The sequence below is a fragment of the Hakea prostrata genome, chromosome 10 (assembly GCF_041222555.1).
Source record: "Hakea prostrata isolate BN-2017 chromosome 10, UWA_Hpros_2, whole genome shotgun sequence".
NCBI lineage: Eukaryota > Viridiplantae > Streptophyta > Magnoliopsida > Proteales > Proteaceae > Hakea > Hakea prostrata.
The window spans coordinates 50,252,375-50,275,668 of record NC_142609.1 but is presented as its reverse complement, the minus strand read 5'-3'; the positions used below and the strand labels follow the sequence as shown (position 1 = coordinate 50,275,668).

Genomic DNA, 23,294 nt, shown 5'->3' with positions numbered 1-23,294 from the left:
GAGCGTTGTGAGGGTAATGCCACGTGTCTCCTTGTAGTCGATCTGTCGTGGCTCACGTAACCCAAGCGACGGTTTCCGAACGCCTGTTCCGGATTCGTGAGTTCAAACTTTCGAAACGTCTTATAATCTCGATCGTTCGGATTCCCGAACACTCGTGCTGGTGTTTTAAAAGCGGTTCGTTGTCTTCGTAGGTTTCATTCTTCTTGTCTGGAATTTGAACCTTTGTCGTCTGCTTCGCGCCTTCCTGCTCTCAAGCTTTTGCCTCACTGAATTAGTAAGGTTACTGGTCTTTTTTCTTTTTGTACCTTACTGCAACAAGTAATGGCGGAAGATAGGGTTTCTCTGGTACCCAGTGTTAGTAATAGTAGTGGTAATGAAGCTTTTGCTTCCCCTTCTTCCGAACAGTCGGATAGTGATAACAAAACCCTAACTATCCTCTGGCGCGAATTTGCTGAAGTTTCTCAAAAAAGTTTAGAGAGAAAAACCAAAACTCCTTCCGTCCTTCCTGAGTCTAGATCTTCCAAGACTTCCAGGGTAACTGCCGAGTCTTTTAGGCAGCCTCGAACTTCCAGGTCCGATGGCGGACCTGGCTCTGTTCCCTCCATTTTTAAGGAGGAAACCCTTCTTTCAGCAATCCAAGATTTTGATTTTCCTTCCTCTTATCAGATTAGGGCTCCCCATCCTGATGAGAGGGTCGATTCAACCCTTTCGGGTGAGTTTTCTCTGTACATAGATGCACTGGAAAGCGGGGTTCGCTTTCCCTTTTTTAATCCTTTGTTCTCAGCCGTTCTGAATCACTGGGACATTTGTCCCGGAATGCTCCTTCCCAATAGCTGGCGTCTCATCGTCGGCTTCTTGGGTTTGTGTTTTGAACTTGGCATTACGCCATCTCTTTCTCTCTTTGTGCATTTTCATGTTCTTTCTATCTCCCATCCTCCCGGCTTGGTTTTTCTGTCCAACGCAATAAGGCTGAACTTGATTGGAGGGGCAGCATCCTCGTCAAAGGAACTTGCCCTTCTAACCACAAAAGATGGCGCGAACGATATTTTTTCTGTCGAGCGCCTCCATCAGATCTTAACTTCCCGACCGTCTGGAGGCGGTGTACTTCTTCTTCTGACAATAACCGGGGCCTTCCCTTATCCAAAGAAGACGAGGCGGCCATCAGGAAGATCAAATCCATTCCATGGTATCAAGAGATACATGGACTTGAGGTGGAGTATAACTCCATTCTTCAGTACTAGGGCTTGGCTCATTGTGAGCTTCTAACCATCATCCTTTAATTTTACTGAAGTGATACGTCTTTAATTCTGACTCTTGCTCTTCTTTGCAGTGCCTCCAAGAATGAACCTCGAGAACCTGCGAGTGAAGGCCGCTAGGGCCTTTGTGACAGCCGAGCAACGATCGCCTAGAGCCTCGACCGTTGATCAAGAGGCTTCTGTTCCCACTCCTGACCCCTCTTATAGGGGTATCAGGAATATCAGGCCCGTGGCTGATGCTTCGGGTAAAGGGAAGAAGCCGATGGTGGAGAGGACTAATGTCTCCTCCTCCGCCCGAACCAAAAGGAGGCATGATACAATTGATGCTTCCTCCCATAAAAAATCCAAAAATTCTACGGATTGTGAGGAGGTCTTCACCCCCGAGTGGACCCTAAAGTTGACCGACAGGGTGACACAGGATCCTAAGAAAGTTGCAGAATGGAGCTCCCTCAGTCTTGTTCCTTCCAATCGTCAGGAATTTGAAACCCCGGACGACGTTGCCCTTGTTAGTCAATCCACAAGGTACCGGTCTTCTTGCTTAATTTTTCATAATTTCTTATCACTTCTTCTGATAATTTCTGCCTTCCCAGGAATGTTGTGTTGAGCTTTTATCAACACATGGAAGCATTGAGTCGGGTTGGCCGCAACAGCTCCTTGCTGCAAACCTGTGAAGAGAATTTGGCCAAAGCCAATTTTGAGATAGACCGGTTTACTGTAGCTGCCGAGGAGCTGCAAAGAAAGCACGAGGAAGAAGTGAACTCCCTCAAGGAGGCCCTTAATTCTTCAAAGGCTCGTGCCATTGCTGCCCAGCGCGAAGCCAAGAAGCAAAAAGAAGCTGCCACGTTGTTCGGTGACAGACTTGAAATTCAATGTGCGGAGAACGAGAGATATCTGAAGTGGGCGGTCCCTAGCAAGCCCGAGCACATCAAGCCAGAGCTTCGGAAAGATTGTGTTCGGAAGTACTTGAACAGCGTACCTTTTCTCCGAACTGCTAGGTGCCTACAACATCCAAGCTTATCGTTTGGGGCAGAATGACGTTTGGGAAAGAATTCTCGCATCAATCCCCTCCTTCGATACTGCTCCCTTTCGTGAGGTGTGCCACAAAGAGGTCTTCGGAAAATTAGGCATAGATCTCCCAGACTAGGCTCAGGAAGAAAATGATCATTTTCCAGCTGACCCACAATATGAGGCATATCTTGCTGACGAGCCGGCGCTTCCAGAGGAAAAATCACAAGCCGAGTCACAAGCTGCTGCTGAAGGGGGTTCTGTCAACGTCAATCTAGAGGAAGGCTCTTCTCAGGATCCTAAGAAAAGTCCCCCTGCCCAGGGCTCCTCGGGCAACAATGAAGAAGAGGCTTAGGGAGTTATGTTTTTTTTTTGTAAAGATTGACCTCCTTGCTAATGAATAGACACTTCTTTTTCATGTTGGCCTTACTATTTCCTCGCTTCCTATCGAAATCTTGTCTTGAATATCAAAATATAAATGATAAAACTTATCACTTAACTTCACATTCTTCGACGAATAATAATCTTGTAAAGATATTATGAAGATACGTTTTGGAAAGATGCATTAATCTTCCCCACTCCTTCATTTACTGCAAAGTCCACACGTTTCCCTTCTGGTATTCGCGAAGTCCAAACGTTTCCTTGCCTTGGTATACCATTCACTGTTTCCAATGAATCGGTAATACATCCATTATCACAATGGCGGTGCGACGGTTGGAGGTATTCTTGCATCGGGTGCTTGCTTCCACATGTTTCCATGTGGCCTCCCTCTGACTGTTGATCTTGCTTGTTGTGGATTTCGAAGCGTCATTTCGATCTGGGTCATTGGTTGTCTTTAGCTCTCAACCGTCGTCTTAATACCTGAGGCTATTTAAAGCCTTCGTGGGTACTCTCCATCTATCCTGCTATCTGCAAGTTAGATTTGCTAAAGCGACATTCCGTCCTACTGCTTGCTTCCGTATTCCTCGTATTCCAACAATAACTCTATCAACTTCTGAACAAGTGAGTTTTTTGAGTACTCATCTCTTTCCCCTTTCCCCCTGAGTAAACTGCACAGTAGTAGTACTTGGGGTTTAGTTAATCGGGTTTTTTATAGCTGATAGAGAACTAGGGTTTTCCCTCTTTTCTTTCGTTGTTGGGCTTTTGTACTGATACGGCTTTTTCTGTGTATACAGTGGCTCCCAGGATTGACCCGAATTTTATCAGAGCGAAAATCTTGTAAGAAAAGTGTTCCATCGGCGGTGGTTGGGGCCAGTAAGGTGGTTTCAGCTAGTGAATCCTCCAAGCATAAGGCGACTGCTGTTGGTGAATCTTCAAGTCAGATTCCCACAGTTTCTATTGATGCCGCCCCTACGCCTCTTCTACCTGAAGTGATCGCTCGTTCTTCCCAGGAAGATCTTGATCACTCCGTTGTTGATGGCGCTGCTGACGCCCCTGCTGCAGAGACTGTTCATGCACCCCCGAAGGAGATTCTTCGGGCATCTGAGGCAACTATGTTGGCGTCTGATGAAGGTGTGGTCCCAGCAGGTGCTGCTCCTATTTCCAATTCCAGTGCTTGTTTGGCATCCTCCTCCTCTCCTTTGGAGTTGGAGGATTTTGCCACCAGGAGGCGCCGTCGGGTGACCAGTGATGCAGCTCATCCTTCTCTTGATGTAGCTCATCCTTCTCATCCTTCGCCCGAATTAGTGTCAAACGAGTTTGACAGAGCGTTGGAATGGTGTGCTGCTACTCGAATGACTTCTGAGAGCGCAATTCTTTCCAAACTTCCAGATGAAGTCTTTATAAAGTCAATGATGATGTAAGTCTTTCTTCATTATCTTTTGATTCTGAATATTACTCTTCTGCTCCTTTTAACTCGGACGTTGTTTGCAGGAGTCTTACTGGTAACTTCCAAAACCAAGTGGAATCAGTCTCTAGGCTTAATAGGTTGAGCAATAAAGTTTCCAGGCTTCGGGAAATCTCTGAAGCTAAAGATGCTGAGATTGCTCGCCTTAGGAAACTAGCTTGGGAGGTTGTAGGAGAAAAGAATTCGGTGATCGATCGTCTTCGGTCAGACTTGGATGATGTCAGGGAGAAGATTCGGCAACTGGAGCGAGGAGTTGGAAAGTCAGGAGCCAAAGGATCTGAAACGTTACCTCAAAGGCAAGCTGTTGTTCCTTTGCCCGAATCCCTTCCAACTGATGTTCGCAGAGCCTGCGTTTTCAAGTATTTACACAGTAAGCCCTTTGTTGATATGCTGAATGCTTATAACTTGCAGGGCGTATCGGGATGGTGAGAACGAAGTATGGGAATCAATATTAAGGAAGGATCTTCATTTTGATACGACTCCCTACAGTGTTGTTTGCCATCCTGAAGTATTTACCAACCTGGGCCTTCCTCCTCCTGACTGGACCAAAAATAAGATTGATCCTCCGCCTTCCGATTCAGATATTATGCATTATCTGGAAGATTCTCCTGTTTATTCTCCCCTGGAAGGAGTCAATTATGACGAGCTTGCCTTGAATGCAAGTTTGGTCGAGGACCATACTTCTCCTGGACAAGCTGGACAAAGAGTATGAAATTGCGGAGGATTTTATACATGCTGAAATGTTTTTGTAATCCTCATTTCTCCTCTTCTTTTCCTTGAATCCATACCAATGGTTGACTCATGTGTTTGTTCTAGCAAAGTTGTGCCGATCTTGTATGACTTCTTAATAATCATCAACGATGACGTTCTTTTTTGACCGAAGGTTGTATCCAGCTCTGTAATCTTATGTTTTGATATTGAGTCTGGCCTCTTTTGGTCTTTTGAAGAAATAAGAAGTTAACTTCATCTTGAACTTTGCTAGTCATTTGAATCGTTGTTGCACTAGGTCTTAGTTGTTTAGAACAATGCCTTTACTTAAAGATTTCCGGAGAAATACAATAAGTCTGAGAAGGAACTCACTCGGGTTTTAAACCGATGCCTTGTAGAAGGAACTCACTCGGGTTTTAAACCGATGCCTTTACTTAAGGATTTCCGGAGAAATACAATAAGTCTGATAAGGAACTCACTCGGGTTTTAAACCGATGCCTTGTAGAAGGAACTCACTCGGGTTTTAAACCGATGCCTTGTAGTTGGATCTTGTTCTTGAATGTGGTGTATGATGCCCCCCAATCAAAAGATAATTTGTTGAAAGCCAATAATTGCATTGATTGAGTTGAAAATGTTTACATCACGAACAAAATTGAAATCATCATCAAGGATAAAAAATTTTGAGATGCCTAGCATTCCACGAATGATTCAACTCTCTTTGGGTGTTGATGTTCTTCAGCCTGTAAGCTCCTGACCGACCGGTTTTACAACCATATAAGGTCCTTCCCATGAAGGGTCCAATTTTCTTTGGTGACGTGGGTCGAAAGCTAAGGTGTTTCTCAACACCAAATCTCCGGCTAAGTATCGAAGATTCTTCACTCGAGTATTATAATGAGACGCTATCCTTCTTTGATAATGTTGAGTTCGTGCTATTGCCTTTGCCCGAACTTCGTCCAACAGATCAAGACTATCAAGCAGTCCTTGCTCGTTTGCTTTTTCCTCGAACTCTCGATCCCGTAATGTCCCCGCCATTATCTCCACCGGTGCCAATGCTTCGGACCCATATGCTAACCTGAATGGGGTTTCTCCTGTGGGTGTTCGAACCGTAGTTCCATAGGCCCACAGTACATTATGAAGTTCTTCGACCCAAGAAGCCTTGTCAGCTTCAAGTCTTCTCTTTATTCCTTCAAGTAGCATTCGGTTAGTAACCTCTACTTGTCCATTGCTCTGCGGGTATGCCACTGAGGACATACGATGCTCGATCATATAAGTTCCACAAAATTGCTCAAATTGCGGACAGTTGAACTGAGTACCATGGTCAGTGACGATAATCTTTGGAATTCCAAAGCGATATATGATTGACTCAAGCTCAAATTTCTCCACTTTTTTCTCAGTAATTGTTGCCAGGGCGCTGGCTTCAACCCATTTTGTGAAGTAATCAATTGCTACTATCAGATATTCCCGTCTGCCTGATGCCTTGGTGAATTTGCCCATGATATCAATTCCCCATATCGCAAAGGGAATGGGATCTAAAATTGAAGTCATGGTTTCCGCTGGGCGCTTCAATACTGTAGCATGAATTTGACAGTTGCCACATCGACGAACATACTCCATAGCAGCCTCTTGGATCTTAGGCCAATATAACCCAAGTCTTAGAATTTTGTGGGCCAGGGCTCGTCCACCCATGTGAGCCCCACAAATTCCTTCATGAACCTCAGCCAAAGCTGATTTTGCTCCTTCGGAACCTATACATCTCATAAGGGGTCCAGAATAAGATCTTTTGTATAGTCTCCCATTCTGAATGACAAATCTCGCCGATCGTATCTTGATCAACCTTGCCTCTTTAGGATCCTCAGGTAATTTGTCATCTCTCAGATACTCGATTATCGGATCCATCCAGCAACGCTCTGCTTCAATATAAGAAATTTCTTTCTCATAATAACTTGAAAATGTTATCTCTTCAATGTAGACCGAAGGGTCTAGATTTTTTTCTTTGGCATTGGCTAATCGGGATAGCTCATCTGCCATTGTATTTTCAGTCCTCGGAATCTGAGATATTTTCAAATTCCGAAATTGCTTTTGAAATGCCTGCACTATCTCTTGATATTTCTGCAAGCGTGGTTTTTTAATACCATACTCCCCCTAGACTTGGTTGACTATAAGTTGAGAGTCACTATAAATAGTAACATCTACAATAGACAATGCTTTTGACAACCGAAGTCCAGCTATCAAAGCCTCATATTCTGCTTCGTTATTACTTGCTTCAAATGCAAATCTTAAAGCATATCGAATAATAAATCCTGTTGGACTTTTCAATAGAATTCCAGCTCCTGCTCCATCTTTATTACTCGAACCATCCACATATACCTCCCAAGTGGTTGGTATAATGGGATCCTCCATAGTGGACTCCACTGGTGCAGTAGTTTCTACTACAAAATCGGCTAGCGCCTGAGCCTTGATTGTCATTATGGGCTTAAAGCTCACTTGGAACTTGCTGAGTTCAACCGACCAGGACACCATCCTTCCAGATAAATCAGGTTTATTAAGAACTTTACTGAGAGGAAAAGTTGTAAATACCTCAATTGGATGAGCCTGAAAGTATGGCCTTAGCTTCCTGGCGGCCATCATGAGAGCCAGAGCCTGCTTCTCAATCTGCGAATATCGTGTCTCCGCATCTAGCAATACTTGGCTCACATAGTAAATCGGCCACTGCTTTTTATCTTTCTCACAAACAAGCACTGCACTAACCGCTGAAAAGGACATCGCTAGATATAGCTGTAATATTTCCCCCTTCCCTGGTCCGGACAAGATCGGTGGTTGTCCCAGTGCTACTTTTAACTCCTCGAAAGCTTTCTGGCATTCTTCGGTCCATTTTGCTTCCTTGCTGCCCCTTAAATCTTTGAGTGCCTTGAAGAATGGCAAACACTTTTCTCCAGACTTGGAGATGAAATGATTCAAAGCGGCAACTCTCCCTGTTAAACATTGCACATCACGAACAGTTTTGGGAGTCTCCATATCAACCAGAGCCTGTATTTTGGCAGGATTAGCCTCAATACCTCTCTGTGACACCATGAAGCCCAAAAATTTGCCTGAGGAAACTCCAAAGGCGCACTTTTCTGGATTCAGCATCATTTGATATTTTTGCAGTACGGAGAATACCTCAGTCAAATCTGCAATATGATTTGCTTTTGTAAAGCTCTTCACAAGCATGTCGTCAACATAAGCCTCAACATTCTTCCCTATCAAATCTTTGAAAATCTTGTTGACGGCCTGATATGTTGCTCCTGCATCTTCAGGCCAAATGGCATGACTTATAATAGTAGCTTTCACGATCAGTCATGAAAGCCGTAAACTTCTCATCTTCCTTATTCATAAGGATCTGATTATACCCTGAGTAGGCATCCATGAAACTTTATATCCATGAAACTTAAAGTTTCATATCCTGCAGTCACATCTATCAAGAGGTCAATCCGAGGTAATGGATAACAATCTTTAGGGCAAGCCTTGTTGAGATCTGTGTAGTCTGTACACATCCTCCACTTCCCATTCGCCTTTTTTACCATTACCACGTTAGCTAACCAAGTTGGGCATTCAATTGGTTCTATGAAACCAGAATTCTTCAGTTTTTCAACCTTGCCTCGAACGGCTTCATACTTTTCAATGGAGAAATTTCTCCTTTTCTGTATCACTGGTTTCACCTTCGGATCTATCCAGAGTTTATGCTCTGCGACAGCCCGATCGATTCCTAGCATGTCTTTAGCAGACCATGCAAATATGTCATTATTCTGTTGAAGAAATAACTTCAACTCATCTTTGAATTCCTTCAGCTGCTCAGACCCAATATAAGTAATCTTCTTCTTATCCTCGGTACACAGTTGGATTTGCTCCGGCTTCTCCACTCGTTCGGGCCTTTGCATTTCTGCTTCTTCCCGATCGTCTCGAACTTCTATAGATAGGGCAGTCACCTTCCTCGGGCCCTCCTTGTCTTTTAAATAGGCAACGTAACATTGCCGAGAGATACCTCTGGTCAGAGGAAACTTGACCGATTCCCATATCAGTCGGGAATTTTATCTTCAGATGTTTTGTTGAAACAATAGCACCTATCTTGAATAAAGATGGTCGCCCGAGGATAACATTATAAGCTGGCAGTTCCCGAACCACCAAAAAATTGATTCGGACGGTTGTTTCCTTAGGAAACTTCCAATAGATAAGTCCAACTGGACAGATCCTTCCGCCACCGCAGATGACCCTATAAAACCATATAGATGCGTGGATGAAGGCTCCATCAAGTCCTCATCCACCTTCAGTTTTTGATACACTTCATAAGAAATTAGGTCAGCTGCAGACCCTGTATCAACCAAAACTCTATGCACTTCCCGGCGTGCAATCTCTACCTTGATGACTATGGCATCATCATAAGGTAAACAAACGCCTCTTTCATCCTCCTCGCCAAAGGTGATAGAATCTTCACCATTCGGCCTCTTCCGCTTCTGCATCTCTCCGGTTCCGACAAATTTGGATTTTGTCTTCAAACTTCGGAGTGATTCGGGCTCTGGTCCTCCGAAAATGGTAAGGATCGGTGACCGAGTAGCTTCAATCACCTCCTTGCCCCTTTTAGACTTCGGAGCCTCCCTTGATCGTTCTGAACTAACCGAACGATTCCTTTTAGGGGCAGCCGCGCGTGGCTCACGTGGCTCCTCCCTTCTTCTGCTAACAAAATTGGACAAGTGTCCCTGAGATATTAATCTCTCAATATCTGCTTTCAGATGACGACAATCATTTGTATAATGACCATAGTCCTTGTGGAATCGGCAATACTTTTCTCGATCCTGCTGCTCTCCAGGCTTCAAAGGAATTTTAGGTGGCCACTTCAAAATATTTCGCCTCTTGATGATATTTAAAATATCAGCCCGAGGAGCATTCAATGGAGTGTACTCACTTTTACCGAGAGACCTCTGGCGCCAAGCTTGAGATTTTCCAACCCGATCGCGAACATTCTTCTTTGGCTTCTGCTTCTGCTCAGGAGCCTTCTGTTCCTTATTGGAGACTTTGTTATCTCCTTGGCACGCATCTAGGATCTCCATGACTTCGGCCTGCTTCTGGCATCTATGTACCAACTCAGCATAAGTTGCAGGCATATCCTATAGTAATAACTCCAGGAGTTTCCGGTTAGTGAGTCCAGTGAATAGAGCAGTTTTGGCTACTTGCTCATCCAAATTTTCTATCTCCATCGTTACTTTGTTGAATCTTTTCAGAAACTCTCTGATCGATTCGGTTTTTCCTTGTCTGACAGTAAACAAGGTTTCTTCTGTTTTCTTAACCTGTATTCCACTCTGGAATCGTCCTATGAATTTGCGCGCCAATTCATCAAAGTTTACGATCCTTCCAGATGGGAGGTTCGAAAACCACTTTTGTGCTGCTCCGGTTAAAGATGAACCAAAAACCCTGCATAAAATTTCGTCAGAATTACCTGAAACCGCCATGGTCTGCTGATAATAGTCAATGTGGGCCGTTGGATCTCCGGAGCCATCGAATGTAGAAAAGGTATGTAGAAAAGGTAGGCAAACGGAAGTTATGGGGAAACTGATATCCCACAATTGGCTCGGCAAAGAGGGTCTTCCGAATGACTGAGTAAATTTCCTCAGTTATCCTTCCTTTAGCCAACTGCCCTAACTTCTGATTGATGTTGGCCAATTCCTGACCAATCTGGGTCAAGTGATCTTCAGCGATATGATCACGACCTCGATTAACACGATCTTCACGAGCTATTCGATCATCACGAACAGCCCGTCCATCCCAAACATTCCGCTCGTCGCGAACTGCTCGATCATCACGACCGGTTCTTCTAACAGTTGGTGAGTGAGTTCTCACCCCTGTGTCCAACCTTGTATTTGAATCGGTTGTACTTTCTTGTGGTCTGTCAAACCGTTCGTCTCACCTAGGTTGATCGTCAACTCGTCTAGGTCCTCGGTCGCCTTCATGAAAGTTCTGACCGATATTCCGGTCTTCAGCCAATCTTTGATCACGCGGTTGATCACGTGGTAACGCGCGCCTCCCTGGATCGCGATGGTCAGGTTCTTGTGGTAACACCACTCGTCTGGTGAGCATGCGGAGTGCTTGGCTCACCTCCAAGAGTTGAATCTTTACCTGATTCAATTGATCTTGGAATGTATCAAGAGGATTATGTCCTCCCTGACCACCATCTACTTCGATAGGATTTTGGCTTCCCTGGGGAACGTCTGGATTATTCACTCCAGGGATTTGAATACCGGAATTGCGTTGTGCAGCGGCTGCTGCCGATCTAGTCACCATGGCTTTACAAGTCTTTCCCACAGACGGCGCCAAATGATGCGTCCAAAATCTGCTAAACCCTTAGATCTTCTCGTGATGACTGCGCAAAATGAAAACATCAGATGTGGCCCGACCGCGGGGGTCGGGAGTCCACCTCCAAAGGCTAAGTCAGTTGATGAACTTAATCACAAACGGCTCTGCTAGAAGCACAGAGCTAAGGAATGAAGAACTGGGAAAGGTGATCTAGATCGTGAGCCCCTGATAGTTTACGTCTACCAGTGTGTATATGAATCTGAGTCCCTCACCTCGTATGGCAATGAGGTTTATATAGAGTGTACCTTCGAATCTCCTTCGTTGGATGCACTTGAGCCTTCTTCGGGTAGTCGTTGGATCTTAACAGTTAGATCCGTTGAGCAATAGACTTCTACTAGTTTGGACTAGTAGAGGACTCCTGAGATAACCTCTAGGTTATGTGATGATTATTCCTTCGATAATGATTAGCCGCAGCCATCAATTTGAGTCTGCCATTATTAGGGTAATTAACCTAATCCATAAGTTGGATTAGGGCGTGCTTGTGGCTGAATAAGTTTTCTTCCTCAGCAAGCTATCTTTTGGATCCGGTTCGCTCGGGAGCGAGTCGATTCCCTCTGTCTCGACCGGGGTCGAGGGTCGAACCAAGTATGAACCCGGGTCGATCATATTTTCTCCATATCAGTTAGTATACTTGAATGATAAAGTTTCATTAGTTTTTTTAGTACAATAATAGTTACATTGTGTTTATTATGCTTTAAATAGGTAGGAGGCAAGAAATTAGATGAAATTGACGTCATACAAGACCTGAAATCTAGGGTTGAAATTTAAAATAAAATTATATGTTTCGACTTAAATTTCATCCTGCCTAATTTTCGCTTTGTCGCCTAATTACCTGGACAAATCCCCAACTGCTTTGGTCGCCTTGACAACCTTGCTAACCACCAATTTATATTGTTAGTGGGAAAGTGACACTTCATCTGTTTGACAACCCTCTCTCAGTCTCTCTTCTCCCTACGCAAAATGGAATTCTTTTCTCTGCCCCCCCCCCCCCCCCCCACCCCCGGTGCATGTGCCAGAATCAGGGTTTACAGCTTCATTTTATGCTGACTATTGAAAATCTTCATGCAGTGCTTACCTGGAAATAGAAGATCCTCAAGGAAAAGTTTGTGAGAAAAGGGGGAAAATTCCTGCATATTTTCCCTAGAAACCCTTTCCAGCACACCCAGTTTAACAGCCATAGCTGCCAACTAGGAACCTTAAAAGTACCTACATTTGCATTTTTTTTCTCCACATCATCCCTTTGTTTTCTCATTAATTTTGGTCCAATCTGATTTATCTATATATTGCTATATTCAGAGTTATTTTAATTCTCTTCTCTGGAACTGTTTGAGCAAAGTCCTAGTTATGGTGGTGCACTATTGGTTCAAATAGGCCAGTATATGTTTACATGTTGCCTATCTAAGAATTTCCTCAGCCATCCAATGTGGTGAAAAAGCAATGGACTTGCTGGGATTATTTTTTCAATGAGCAGGTAGAGTAATATCTGAGGAAAAGAAAATAAATAAATAAATCTAAAAGGCAAGAGAAGCACAAGAACACCATGACTGAGATGTTCTCAGTATCTTTTTGGTAGCTGTATTACTTTGGCCTTAGCACCTAATCTTAGACTCAAGCAAGTTGTGTGCTTCTCGAGGCTAATTTCGACTTTCTTTTTGCCGTTTCCCCTTTAGATATTACATTGTCATTCAGAATTTCATGTCAGCTGGGATTCACAGGCTGAACTTAATAAATTTTTTTTGTTTTAATGCTAATGAATCTGCCTTGGCATCTCATTGTTCCGGAGACTCCAGTTACTGAGAGGAATCAGAGTCACTTAATCTGGGGCCTAGTAATGTAAATTTCTCCAGGCTTGGTGTTAATGATCATTTCCACCTTATATTTCATCGTGATGATTACAGTATCATCCGGATGTCAGCAAGGACTCACAAGCTAGCGAGGTATTCAAGAGTATCCGACATGCATATGATGTGAGTAAATGCTTTAACATGAACCTGTTATCGTGTTCGGTCAAGGATGGAATATATAAGAACCTATGCTGAGTTTTCGCACCTTGTGCCTCCTCTCCTCTTACCCTTGTCAATTTCTTCTCTTATCCCTACCCTGGTCATATTTCTTGAACAGGTACTATCAAATGATGCAACAAGGGCTCGGTATGATGGTGCACTTAGATTTCAGGAAGTTACTGGCAGCCCATGGCACAGAAGCTGGACTAATGACCCAGATGTTGAGGAAGAGGAAAAGGTTCATAGATGGGCCGAAGTTAGGCAGCAGATGTGGCGTGAGAGGTATAAGCAACAATTTTATGAAAGTGAGAGTTCTTTCAATGGTGAAACAGATGATGAAGGTGGTGAAGAGATCTCAGAGGATGATAGAGGACCATTCAGCGAGGTGCTGAAATCAGTCTTTTTCGCTCTTTTCTTTATGCAGACGCTTGGATGTCGAATTTCACTGACACTGTGCTGCCTGTCTGCGTTGATTGACAAAAAACTGGATGGAGGATATAAGGTGGGTTATGTGATTGCATGGATCTTAGGCGGTAGAGGGGGAATTCTTCTCACCTTATGCCTGTCATTTGCAAGTTGGCTTTGCGGTAAAACCAGCAGCAGCCTTGTGGCTGTGGTTGTTGTGGCCATGTGGGTTGGTGCGAACCTAGGACGATATGCCCCACTACCACAAGGTGCGCTCATCACACTACTGTACATGTCTGTCAAGCTACAAGTTGATTTAAGCTAAGTCCGTGTATTTCTTTCCTAAGAAGTTGTATATATCTTGCTCCCAAAAGCATTTTGTGTCTTAAGAAGATTCTGGCGTCCCTGATTATTTGGTTTCTGAATATTAACTGCACCAGGAGATGTTAGGTGACGTCCTGACAACCCTCCCCCTTCCCCTGGCGCCCCTACCTTATTCTTTTTGGGGAATAGCGAGTTCGAAAGGGAGGTAAAGTGTCTTTAAGCGATGTGAAAACATGGGGCATGTGGAATTCTTTCTATATGAACAACTTGCAAGAAGCGTAAGTTGACAATATTAGTAAGTCTGTTGTTATCTTATCTTATCGGCTGTGCTTCATTGATTATTTATCGAATATCTTGTGTTGCTCGAAACTCAAAATGTTTGACTACATTGGATTCCGTTTATTTTTGTTTCTGGAAGAGTAGAAGACAGACAGGGAGTGTGCCTACTGCCTACTGCCCTGCATGTTTCTTCCTGTTACCCGTTGACTTATCAAAAGCCGGTCGACGCCAAGCATTGATCCTGGGGCCTGTCTTATCTTTTGTTTAAGAACATAAGAAGATTATGATTCATCTAGATTAGATTATACTCAGACCTCAATGGGAAACCATATGCACTTTCTCCTCTTGAAAATTTAGTTGACCCTCTAACCAATACATATAAACAAATCTAAAAATTACGTTTAAAGAAAAATAGAGGTTCACGCAAATGTTTCCTTGTGCTGTTGAGAAGGGCAAGGGCGGGCACACTATATCCAATTATCCATCTTCCTCTCTCTTATTCTCATGCATAAATTAAATGCCGTTAGGCATCTTCCTCTCCCTCTTTGAGGTATCCGATTTGGACGTGCATACACCGAATGGCGATGTCAATGCCCACGCTGGCTTCTTGTGAATCTCTCTCTTTTTTTCTCTCCCCAGGTCCTGACCCCGAGTCCTCACTCAGTCACTCGTTGGACGACGCATGGAGGACATCCTAGTTGTTGTGAAGCATGTTCTGAAGTTTCCCCGGCTCCTGAGACTCCTTTCAAATCGTCTTTCAAGTCGGAAGTCTTTTCTACTACCTTACTAAGCCCATCGTGGAAATTCCACATTTTTTGTTGAAACTCCATGGGTGCAGCAACACTTGGAAGAAGCAAATTGAACTTCCAAATGATAACTAGAACGTAGGACATCATGGCTGCAATTTGGAGATATACGCTCACGTTCTGGTTGTCTAGAGTGAAATGGTGCTGGAGTGATCAGGAGTAAAAGAAATGGATGAAAACGGATAAAAAAAAACTCCATTTGGGGCACCATGCTGCATACGGTGGAGATGGAGATTGGAAATGAGGAATCTCCGTCACTCATTTCACACAAGTAGTTTAAAGCAACTTTTACAAACGAGTCGGTCGAGATTGAAATCTCAACCCTCATTTCCATCTCCTCAAAAAAAGTGTTGAAATCATCAAAAAACCCACCCAAGCAATTTCAAATAAAAATCATCAAAAAACCCCGCACTAGCTATCTGCGAATCTTTCTGAAACAAAATTTTGCAGTTACGGGCCTACTGAATCAAACTTTTACCCGCATTACCAGTATCAAGATGTTGAGCAAACAGGTGAAAACATTTGTTGTCAGCAACTAACAAACAAAATTGTTAGGAATGAAATTTCATAGAATATGAATTCCTTTTTATTGGCTACTATTTATATATATTACAAGAATGGATGATTATTGTTTATATAATACAAAGATGGATTATCTATCGGATGTTTTTTTGGTATACTTATCTATGGGATGTTCAATCCATACAATTTATTATATATGAAATATACAATAAATTTATTATCTATGATATGAAAAATAAATAAAAAATTTATCAATAATCAATAAAGACGACAATGTTGAATGATGAGAATGACAGTTGGTAAAATTCAAATTTGAATAACATGGTGATATTTTTTATCCATAAATAAATTTCACTAGGGATGATATTCTCGTGAAAATAACACATTGCCTAACGCAAAGAACATTTGCAGTGAATAGGATTGCTATTGCGAAAAACCATAATGGCAATAAGTAATAAAGACTACTAGATTTCAATTAACCACTAATACTTGGTCCTCAAATCACAATATTCTCTGTTGCATTCCAATGCCTATAAAGTCACTTTCAAATGGCAGGTGAAAAAACAAAACTCAAAATGATCTCCCTCGGCCTCTAAAACCACCACCCCGGCCACCACCTCTAAAAGGGCCACCTCTGCCTCCTCCCCGTGGGCCACCCCTTCCACGAAAACCACCACCTCGGCCACCACCTCTAAAAGAGCCACCTCGGCCTCCACGACCCCCACCTCCACCTCTTCCACCTTGTGCCTGTCCCCTGAAGCAAAATTTGAAACATAAAACTTCTATTCAAGCATGATAAGTATGATGGAAATATCTAGGTTCTATTTCCATACATGGTTCATTCAAGTGAAGCAAAACATGAATAAGTTCAAAACACTGGCAAGAAATGCATATTCTTGAAATAAGTGTTTTCCCAAAACATAAATGACTAGGATACTTAAATCTAGGATTTTTCAGATCAGCAGCAAAAATTAAGTATTAAATGTAGAGGAAAAAAATATGTGCGCGTGCACGTGTATATATATACAAGTATTAGAAGCAGAGGGGAAAAAATTGTGTATATATATATATGTGTGTGTGTGTATATGTATGTATGTGTGTGTGTGTATAGAGAGAGAGAGAGAGAGCATTGAGGTATATCATATCAATATCATTGATGAAAAATCTATATCATATTTAAAAAATATTTACTTAGGCAACATTAAATATATCCAACACTTCTTTCAAAATGTATAAACAAAAACGGCAAAACAATCATCATGCATACTCTTATCAATGTGAAGGCTTGACCAATGGTCCCATTGTGACCAATCTATCTAAACAGACATTGGCTTGATGGGTGAGAATAACCATTTGAAAAGAAAAACACATATTCTCTACAACTGCTGGATGTAATCATGAAAAATATAAAAACAAAAAAATCTTACTAGATAAGTACCACAAAACACACTATTCAATCATGCAGCATTGCATCTTAACTTATACTTGCACTGTCACAGAATGAGTGCTACTTGTCCCTACACTATCAGGACAAGGAAAAACCCAGAAAGTAGAAGAAGCATTATAGATGATGGAAGAGCTTAAGAATATATTGTTTATCCTGGCTCATGTAACTGTTTGATAAGATTATGAGCACAAGGCTAATGCTAAACTGAGGCTCTGGTTTGCCAAAAAGAAGCACTAATTATAAATGCGGGATAGAATGATATTATGGGAGAAGAGAGTTATTGAAACCTACCTGAGACAGAAAACTACTATGATGGCTAACTAAATGTGCTTCATACAGCGAAGATCCACAAAAGAAGCTATTTACTTGTTTAGGAGACTCAAAACACATCCATATGGTCCTTATTGACTGACAAAAAGCTTATGAGAGAGTAACAAGAGTATTCACCAGCTTACTAAAGAAGTGTTTCTAGCAATATGTAGATAAAACTAGACATATGTGTGATGGTCTGGTGACTTAACTTAATTGTAATGGTGGGAGCGGGGACAGTATCCTAGTAGCAAATTCCCTGGGTTATATCAGGGATCTGCTTTCAAGTACTATTTTATTTATTTAACCAAAGGTCTCGAAGTTCCCTGGAGAGTGCTTCTGCAAGATGATACTATTCAGGGGATAATATAAAAGCAAAGATTAAGCCAACCTGAAGTGATGGACATTAACCTTGGAATCAAAATTTGTATTGGTGGAAGGAGGGGATGGTATCATAGTAGCAGAATCCCAGAGATCCGTTTTCAAGTCCCTTATTTTATCTATTTAACCAAAGGCATTCAAGATGAAGTCCCTTGGCGTGTGCTTTGCAAGATGATATTATTTAGAGGAAAATACAAAAGCAAAGCTTCAAGCCAACCTGAAGTGATGGACATTAACCTTGGAATCAAAACCATTTGAAAATAACTAGAACAAAAAGTGAGTCTACAGTGACACAGTCGGTTACTTTAGCTACACTAACACATACGATGATCTGAAAATTGACAAAAGAGGAGTTCTGCAAAGTGATTATTTTAGGTATCCAGGCTCAATCTTGAATAAAGATGGTATCGAAGAAGATGTTTCAAAGAGATAAAATAGAAAGGTTGAAGCAAATTGGTGCACCCAAAGTATAGTTATATATATGAGGGTGGTGGGGGTGCTGATATACAGATTCTGTATAATTTAAACTCATATCTCTCCTGACATCCATTTCCATTTCTCAAGAACCTTCAGTTTGGTTATTCAAAGACAGCAGCCCATCAATCCCAATGAATTAAAGTGATACTTCTTACTAGCTAGGAATCAAGTCCCTTGCCATACCTAACACTTGTGACTTGACCACCAGTGAAAATGTCTTCATGGCCATCTTTAGAGCCTTACCTCCAAAAGATGCAAAGCACAACCTAAAGATGCTGAAAAAGAACTTATGCTTCAAAAAAAGTGACAAATTATACTAAGTCTACATTCACAAAGAACGTCCAACATCTGGAAATAAATTGTCTAGTTACTGATCTTTGCTGCCAGGTTCTACACGTTAAGGATATTACATGGTTTTTTCGCTATGTTCTACACATTAAGGATATTACAAATCCCCAGATTTCCTTAATAAGAAGGTTAAGTGTCTTGGTCTCAACAGCAGATGTATAGCAATTAGTAACAAACATACCAAACATCAAAGAGATAACTCAATATCATCTATAAAGTGATAAACCACCCATTACGAAGCCTAGCATAAGTACATACTCAAAGTTGCTCTCCTACAACAGACTTGAGCAAATGGAGCCGACCCAATAAATAAAAGACAGGTTTATTAAATTCTCTAGCTTGGGTAGGTAATCACTGCCATCGAAAACAGTAATAGTAAAATGAACAACAACTAACAACAGTTCTATTTCTGAAGTATGAAACATCTGACAAGGGGGCAAATGCTTACTTTGGCTGTGGGAGAAATCTTGACAACGGCAAAAGCTTTGCAGGGTCAATGTAAAACTTGTCATCCATAGAATATGAAGTTGCCACGATGCCTTCCATCATCTTGATCGAAAAATACTGAAACAGAACAACACAACAATATGAGTGGCGTTTCGGAAAAAAGGGGAAAAAACCCAGACATTTCTTATAAATGGGGTCGGGTCTCAGCTCGAGAAATGACAAGAAGGGGCAATCGAAAGAATAGTGCACTCACAGATTCATTGATAGGACCAAATATTTCATCAACCTTCCCAATCTGGGTCTTGTTCTGCAGATAGATAGGTGCATTGAAGTAAGGTATTTTCTCATTCGTGAGCTTGGTTACAGCATCACCTTCACATGCGTGAAGAAAGGAAGACACCTCTGCAAATATAAGGCCCAGAAGAAAAATGAGTTAAGAAATAACTCTTTTCTTTTTATTACCATTGCGTTTGTGTACCTCTGCAGAAATTCGTCTCCATATGCAATCGGAGGGGAAGGAAGAGGTAGAGATATCAACGTTAAATACTCAATGAACTCTCATCAGTCGAAAATTTATAAGTTTTCCTTTCATGAACGTAAGAGACCAAAAACAGTAAAAAGGAGCAAATAATTGAGATATGATGGTTCAGGAGGATCTTAGAAACCAGAGCAAGACCGAAAAAGTAACCCACCTACAACTTCAGCAGGAGGTCCTTCGTCCCGAAATCCGCCGCCGCCACGGCCACCAAAACGTCCTCCTCCTCTGCTGCCACCGCGACCACCGTCTCTACCTCCCCTAAACCCACCGTCTCTACCTCCCCTAAACCCACCCCGTCCACCCCTCGGAGGTCGCATTCTTCCCAATCCCACGCGCTCAGAGACACCGATAAAGGTTTCCGAGAATGATGGCTACTTCAAGTGTTTCTCAAGCGGAGCGAAACTCTGTACTCAAAGGGTTTAGGGTTTAACTTTAAAACCCTTAGTAGCACAATGACCGAAATCTCCCTACCTAAAAAGCAGAAAAATGGTTAAGGCCTTTTCTTTTGAGTTGTGTTTGGTTTTTTTGGAAAGAAAAAGAAAAAAGAAAATCGAGTGTGAGATGGATGAATGCACGCATTTAATTTTAAGGTTTCTACTATATCTCTTTTTTTTTTTTTCCTTTTTTTTTTTTCTTTTTTTTCAAGTAATCAAACTTTTGTTTGACAAAGGTTCGGCTTTTACTATCACTCTGACTCACTCGATTATTTTAATAAAATAAAAAATTATATATACACCTCTTGAATTTTTAAAACAATTAAGTTGACACTTCTTATAATTTACACCTGAATTTGTAGAACAATTAATTTGACACTTCTTATACATGTTTCTCCCAGTGTCTCCTTAGAAGCAAGGTATGACTAAGTATAAGCAACTTTCGACCCAATCTCTTAAAAGAAAATCTTCTAAATGAGTGTCCAACGAGTTATTGGAATCAATTTTATATAATATTCTAATCCAACAACTAGGGTGAAATCTTGTTTAAGTTTTAACTAAAGCTCACTACCTACGAGAAATCCGAATGGAGCTACATTCAAGCCTAATTTAGAATCCCTTCTTCCCCTTTCTACCTATTTCCTATATCCAAGTAAAGAAAATATAGATTATTTAAATTTATTGGGAAGTCATAATCCAACTTGTGTTATGAAATTAAAAACAGTTCATGATAATTCTTTTATATTGATTAGTATTTAGACAGTCCTCCCTTTTATGACTCTCTAAGCGAGTCTATAGGTTACTTTTGCTTTGACACTCCAAGTGGATTAGGTTTTGGTCTTGGAAATCAAACATACTTGTGTTCAAGAAAATAAACAATGAGAACGGACCAACTGTGTTGGTCAAGTAGCTGCCCTCGATGATCAAGACAATATGTGATGCAACACATTCCTCTAGTAGATGGGGTGCTAAGGGCCTTGATCTAGAAAGTTGTAGAGTCAAATAAATAAGAAGATAAAACTCCATGCAATTGGAGTGAGTATAATATATTCACCTAGCTACCTCAATCTCGTTAATATTAAGCTGCATATTTTTATATAGATTAACTTGTCAAGGGTTGTCCGTTAGATCCCCTATGATTCATTCCGTGCTTGACACACGTCAAAGTCCCATTACAAGATGGATTGAGTCTTGGCCTAGTATTCAATTCCTTGAACTGACTTGCACTCTCCAACATGTGCCCGTCATCCACGTTGGCTTTCTCAACTGGGTTGGTACTCTTCTTAATGGGTGCACTATCCATATTGGTCAAATAGCCGCATCCGACAATCAAGACAATATGTAGAGCAACACATTAATTACCATAGCAGATGGGGTGCTAGCTAAAGGCTTTGAAGAAGAAATTTGTAGAGTCAAAGAAGAAGATAAAACTCCATGCAATTAAAGTGAGTGGAATTCAATTACCTCTCATTGATATTAAGCTATAGTACTTTATATAGATATAGATTAATTTGTCAAGTATTGTCCGTTAGATCTCCTATGATTCATTCCTTGCTTGACACCTCAAGAGTCCCTATAAGGATTAAGTCTAGGCTTAGTATTCAATTCATTTAAATAACTTGCACTCTCCATCATCCATGTTGGCCTTATCTCCAATTTCCCAATTGGCCGGGCATGTACTATTATTAATAATAGTGCACTATCATATTCATATTCATATCCATATGGGTAGTGGGTAGTGGGTACTAAACTACTAATACTATACAGAGAATCTCGATCCCATGGGCGCGACCGCGCGATTTCGCTTTGCCCTTATTCATTCCTTATTACAGCAATGTCGCTCCGAGGCTCCAACATCTCGTATGCAGTACATGAGCCGATGGAATTGAGGATCCCCAGATTGGCTCGATCGATTCGATTGGTTGAACCACTCATTTGGGACAGGACAAACATTCATACAATAGCTAACTTGGCGAAATTCCCGGAAGGTCTTGCGGTAATACTCAAATGTCTAGAGACAAAACTATAGGCCTATTATTAAATTAAATGTAATGATCGATACCTCTTAGTAACGAGCTCATAGGTTTGACCCTCCCTTATGGTGTATGTGTCTCCACCCCCTAATATAATATAATGCTACCAGTTCCAAAAGAATAAATTTAATTTGATTATCTCTTTCACACTTGGTAGGTGGGTTGTTGGGCCACGTATAAGATCAGTCGGGGACCGACATGTGTTATCTGCATCCCCATCATTGATTTAAGTGACATTTTATTCCAGGGAGTGGGAGTGGGAGTGGGAGTGGGAGTGGGAGTGTGGTTGTCACACCCCCATCCAACCAATATCAAACTTACCCAAATACTCGTGGAGATGATCCATAACTACAAGGTCTAAGTTAGCAACCAACAACCCATTGGTCTAGGCTTATCCTGACACGCGTTCGTACTCATACCGATGGTGTGATGAGAGAGTCGTGACTTAACCCCCAATCATGGTGTGATATGACCATACTTCTATACCACGGGATCTCAATAGAGGCAACCAGTTCATGAAGGATCAAAGTGACAAACGCTTTCCAGAGGAGGCTGATGTTACAACTTACTTAATGCGTGTCTACTATAGAGACTAGCACTAATTAGAGTACAACGGCATACTTGCACATATGCATTACTTAATTTCATTTATATTTACATCTCATGTTTAGTACATGTGTTGAATGCGTGACATGTAATTTTGTTGATCTTATTGAATTTGGTGGAACTCAACCCTTGAGAAAACTTTTTTTTTTTTTTTCTTTAGATTCTTTGACATGTCATGAGAACTCCATCATTTTGGAGTATGTGGCACCATTGGAGCCATATGGCATCCCGACAGATGAGGATATATATGGAGGCCTATGGTGACTCATGTCCATGCATGGATTGGTCTTACTGTGTTATGCCATTTTGATCACCATTTGGTTATTTTTAGGAACATGGTAGAATTTGATTGGAATTGCATAAATCTGATCCAGGAGATTGAACAATTTGACTAAACGCATTTTATACATTTCTTGATGATATTTTTAGATTTCCGTTGATTTAACTCTTACTTGTATTTGGGATAATTGTATTAACATTATATTTGACACATTTACTATTTCTTGCTCTTTTGATTGTGCTATTGTGTGTGGTTATGAATTGGCCGTAAATCAAGATCTTATGGATGTGAATCACCAACACGAGTACTCAGGTAAATTCGATACCGGCTGGTGGGGTGTGACAAATTTGTCTGAAAGATATAGAATTATCGAAAACATATGACCCTTGGCTGTTCCTAGATGTTTGATAACTTCTTCGAGTATTTATGCTACTGGCTCTCTTATTGGTATGAGGC

The 23,294-nt window shown here is 41.6% G+C and overlaps 2 protein-coding genes across 2 annotated transcripts in view; one reads left to right on the top strand and one right to left on the bottom strand.

The window, feature by feature from the left end:
- Window positions 1–14,491, top strand: part of LOC149003800 (Chaperone DnaJ-domain superfamily protein) — a 38,919-nt gene extending 24,428 nt beyond the window's left edge. Inside the window, exons 3-5 of the mRNA XM_089138858.1 lie at window positions 13,098–13,166; window positions 13,321–13,876; window positions 14,048–14,491. Of these exons, the coding sequence (XP_088994984.1) occupies window positions 13,098–13,166; window positions 13,321–13,876; window positions 14,048–14,061 (639 nt within the window). The 3' untranslated portion in view covers window positions 14,062–14,491. The remainder of the gene's footprint in view (window positions 1–13,097; window positions 13,167–13,320; window positions 13,877–14,047) is intronic.
- Window positions 14,492–15,820: 1,329 nt separating this feature from the next.
- Window positions 15,821–19,876, bottom strand: LOC149003799 (H/ACA ribonucleoprotein complex, subunit Gar1/Naf1 protein). The gene is made up of 4 exons (XM_089138875.1): window positions 19,640–19,876; window positions 19,201–19,349; window positions 18,949–19,064; window positions 15,821–16,292 (listed from the first exon to the last, which is right to left on the bottom strand). Exons 1-4 carry the CDS (start codon window positions 19,800–19,802, stop codon window positions 16,109–16,111), a joined length of 612 nt encoding a protein of 203 aa, XP_088995001.1. The 5' UTR covers window positions 19,803–19,876; the 3' UTR covers window positions 15,821–16,108.
- Between the last annotated feature and the right edge of the window lie 3,418 nt (window positions 19,877–23,294).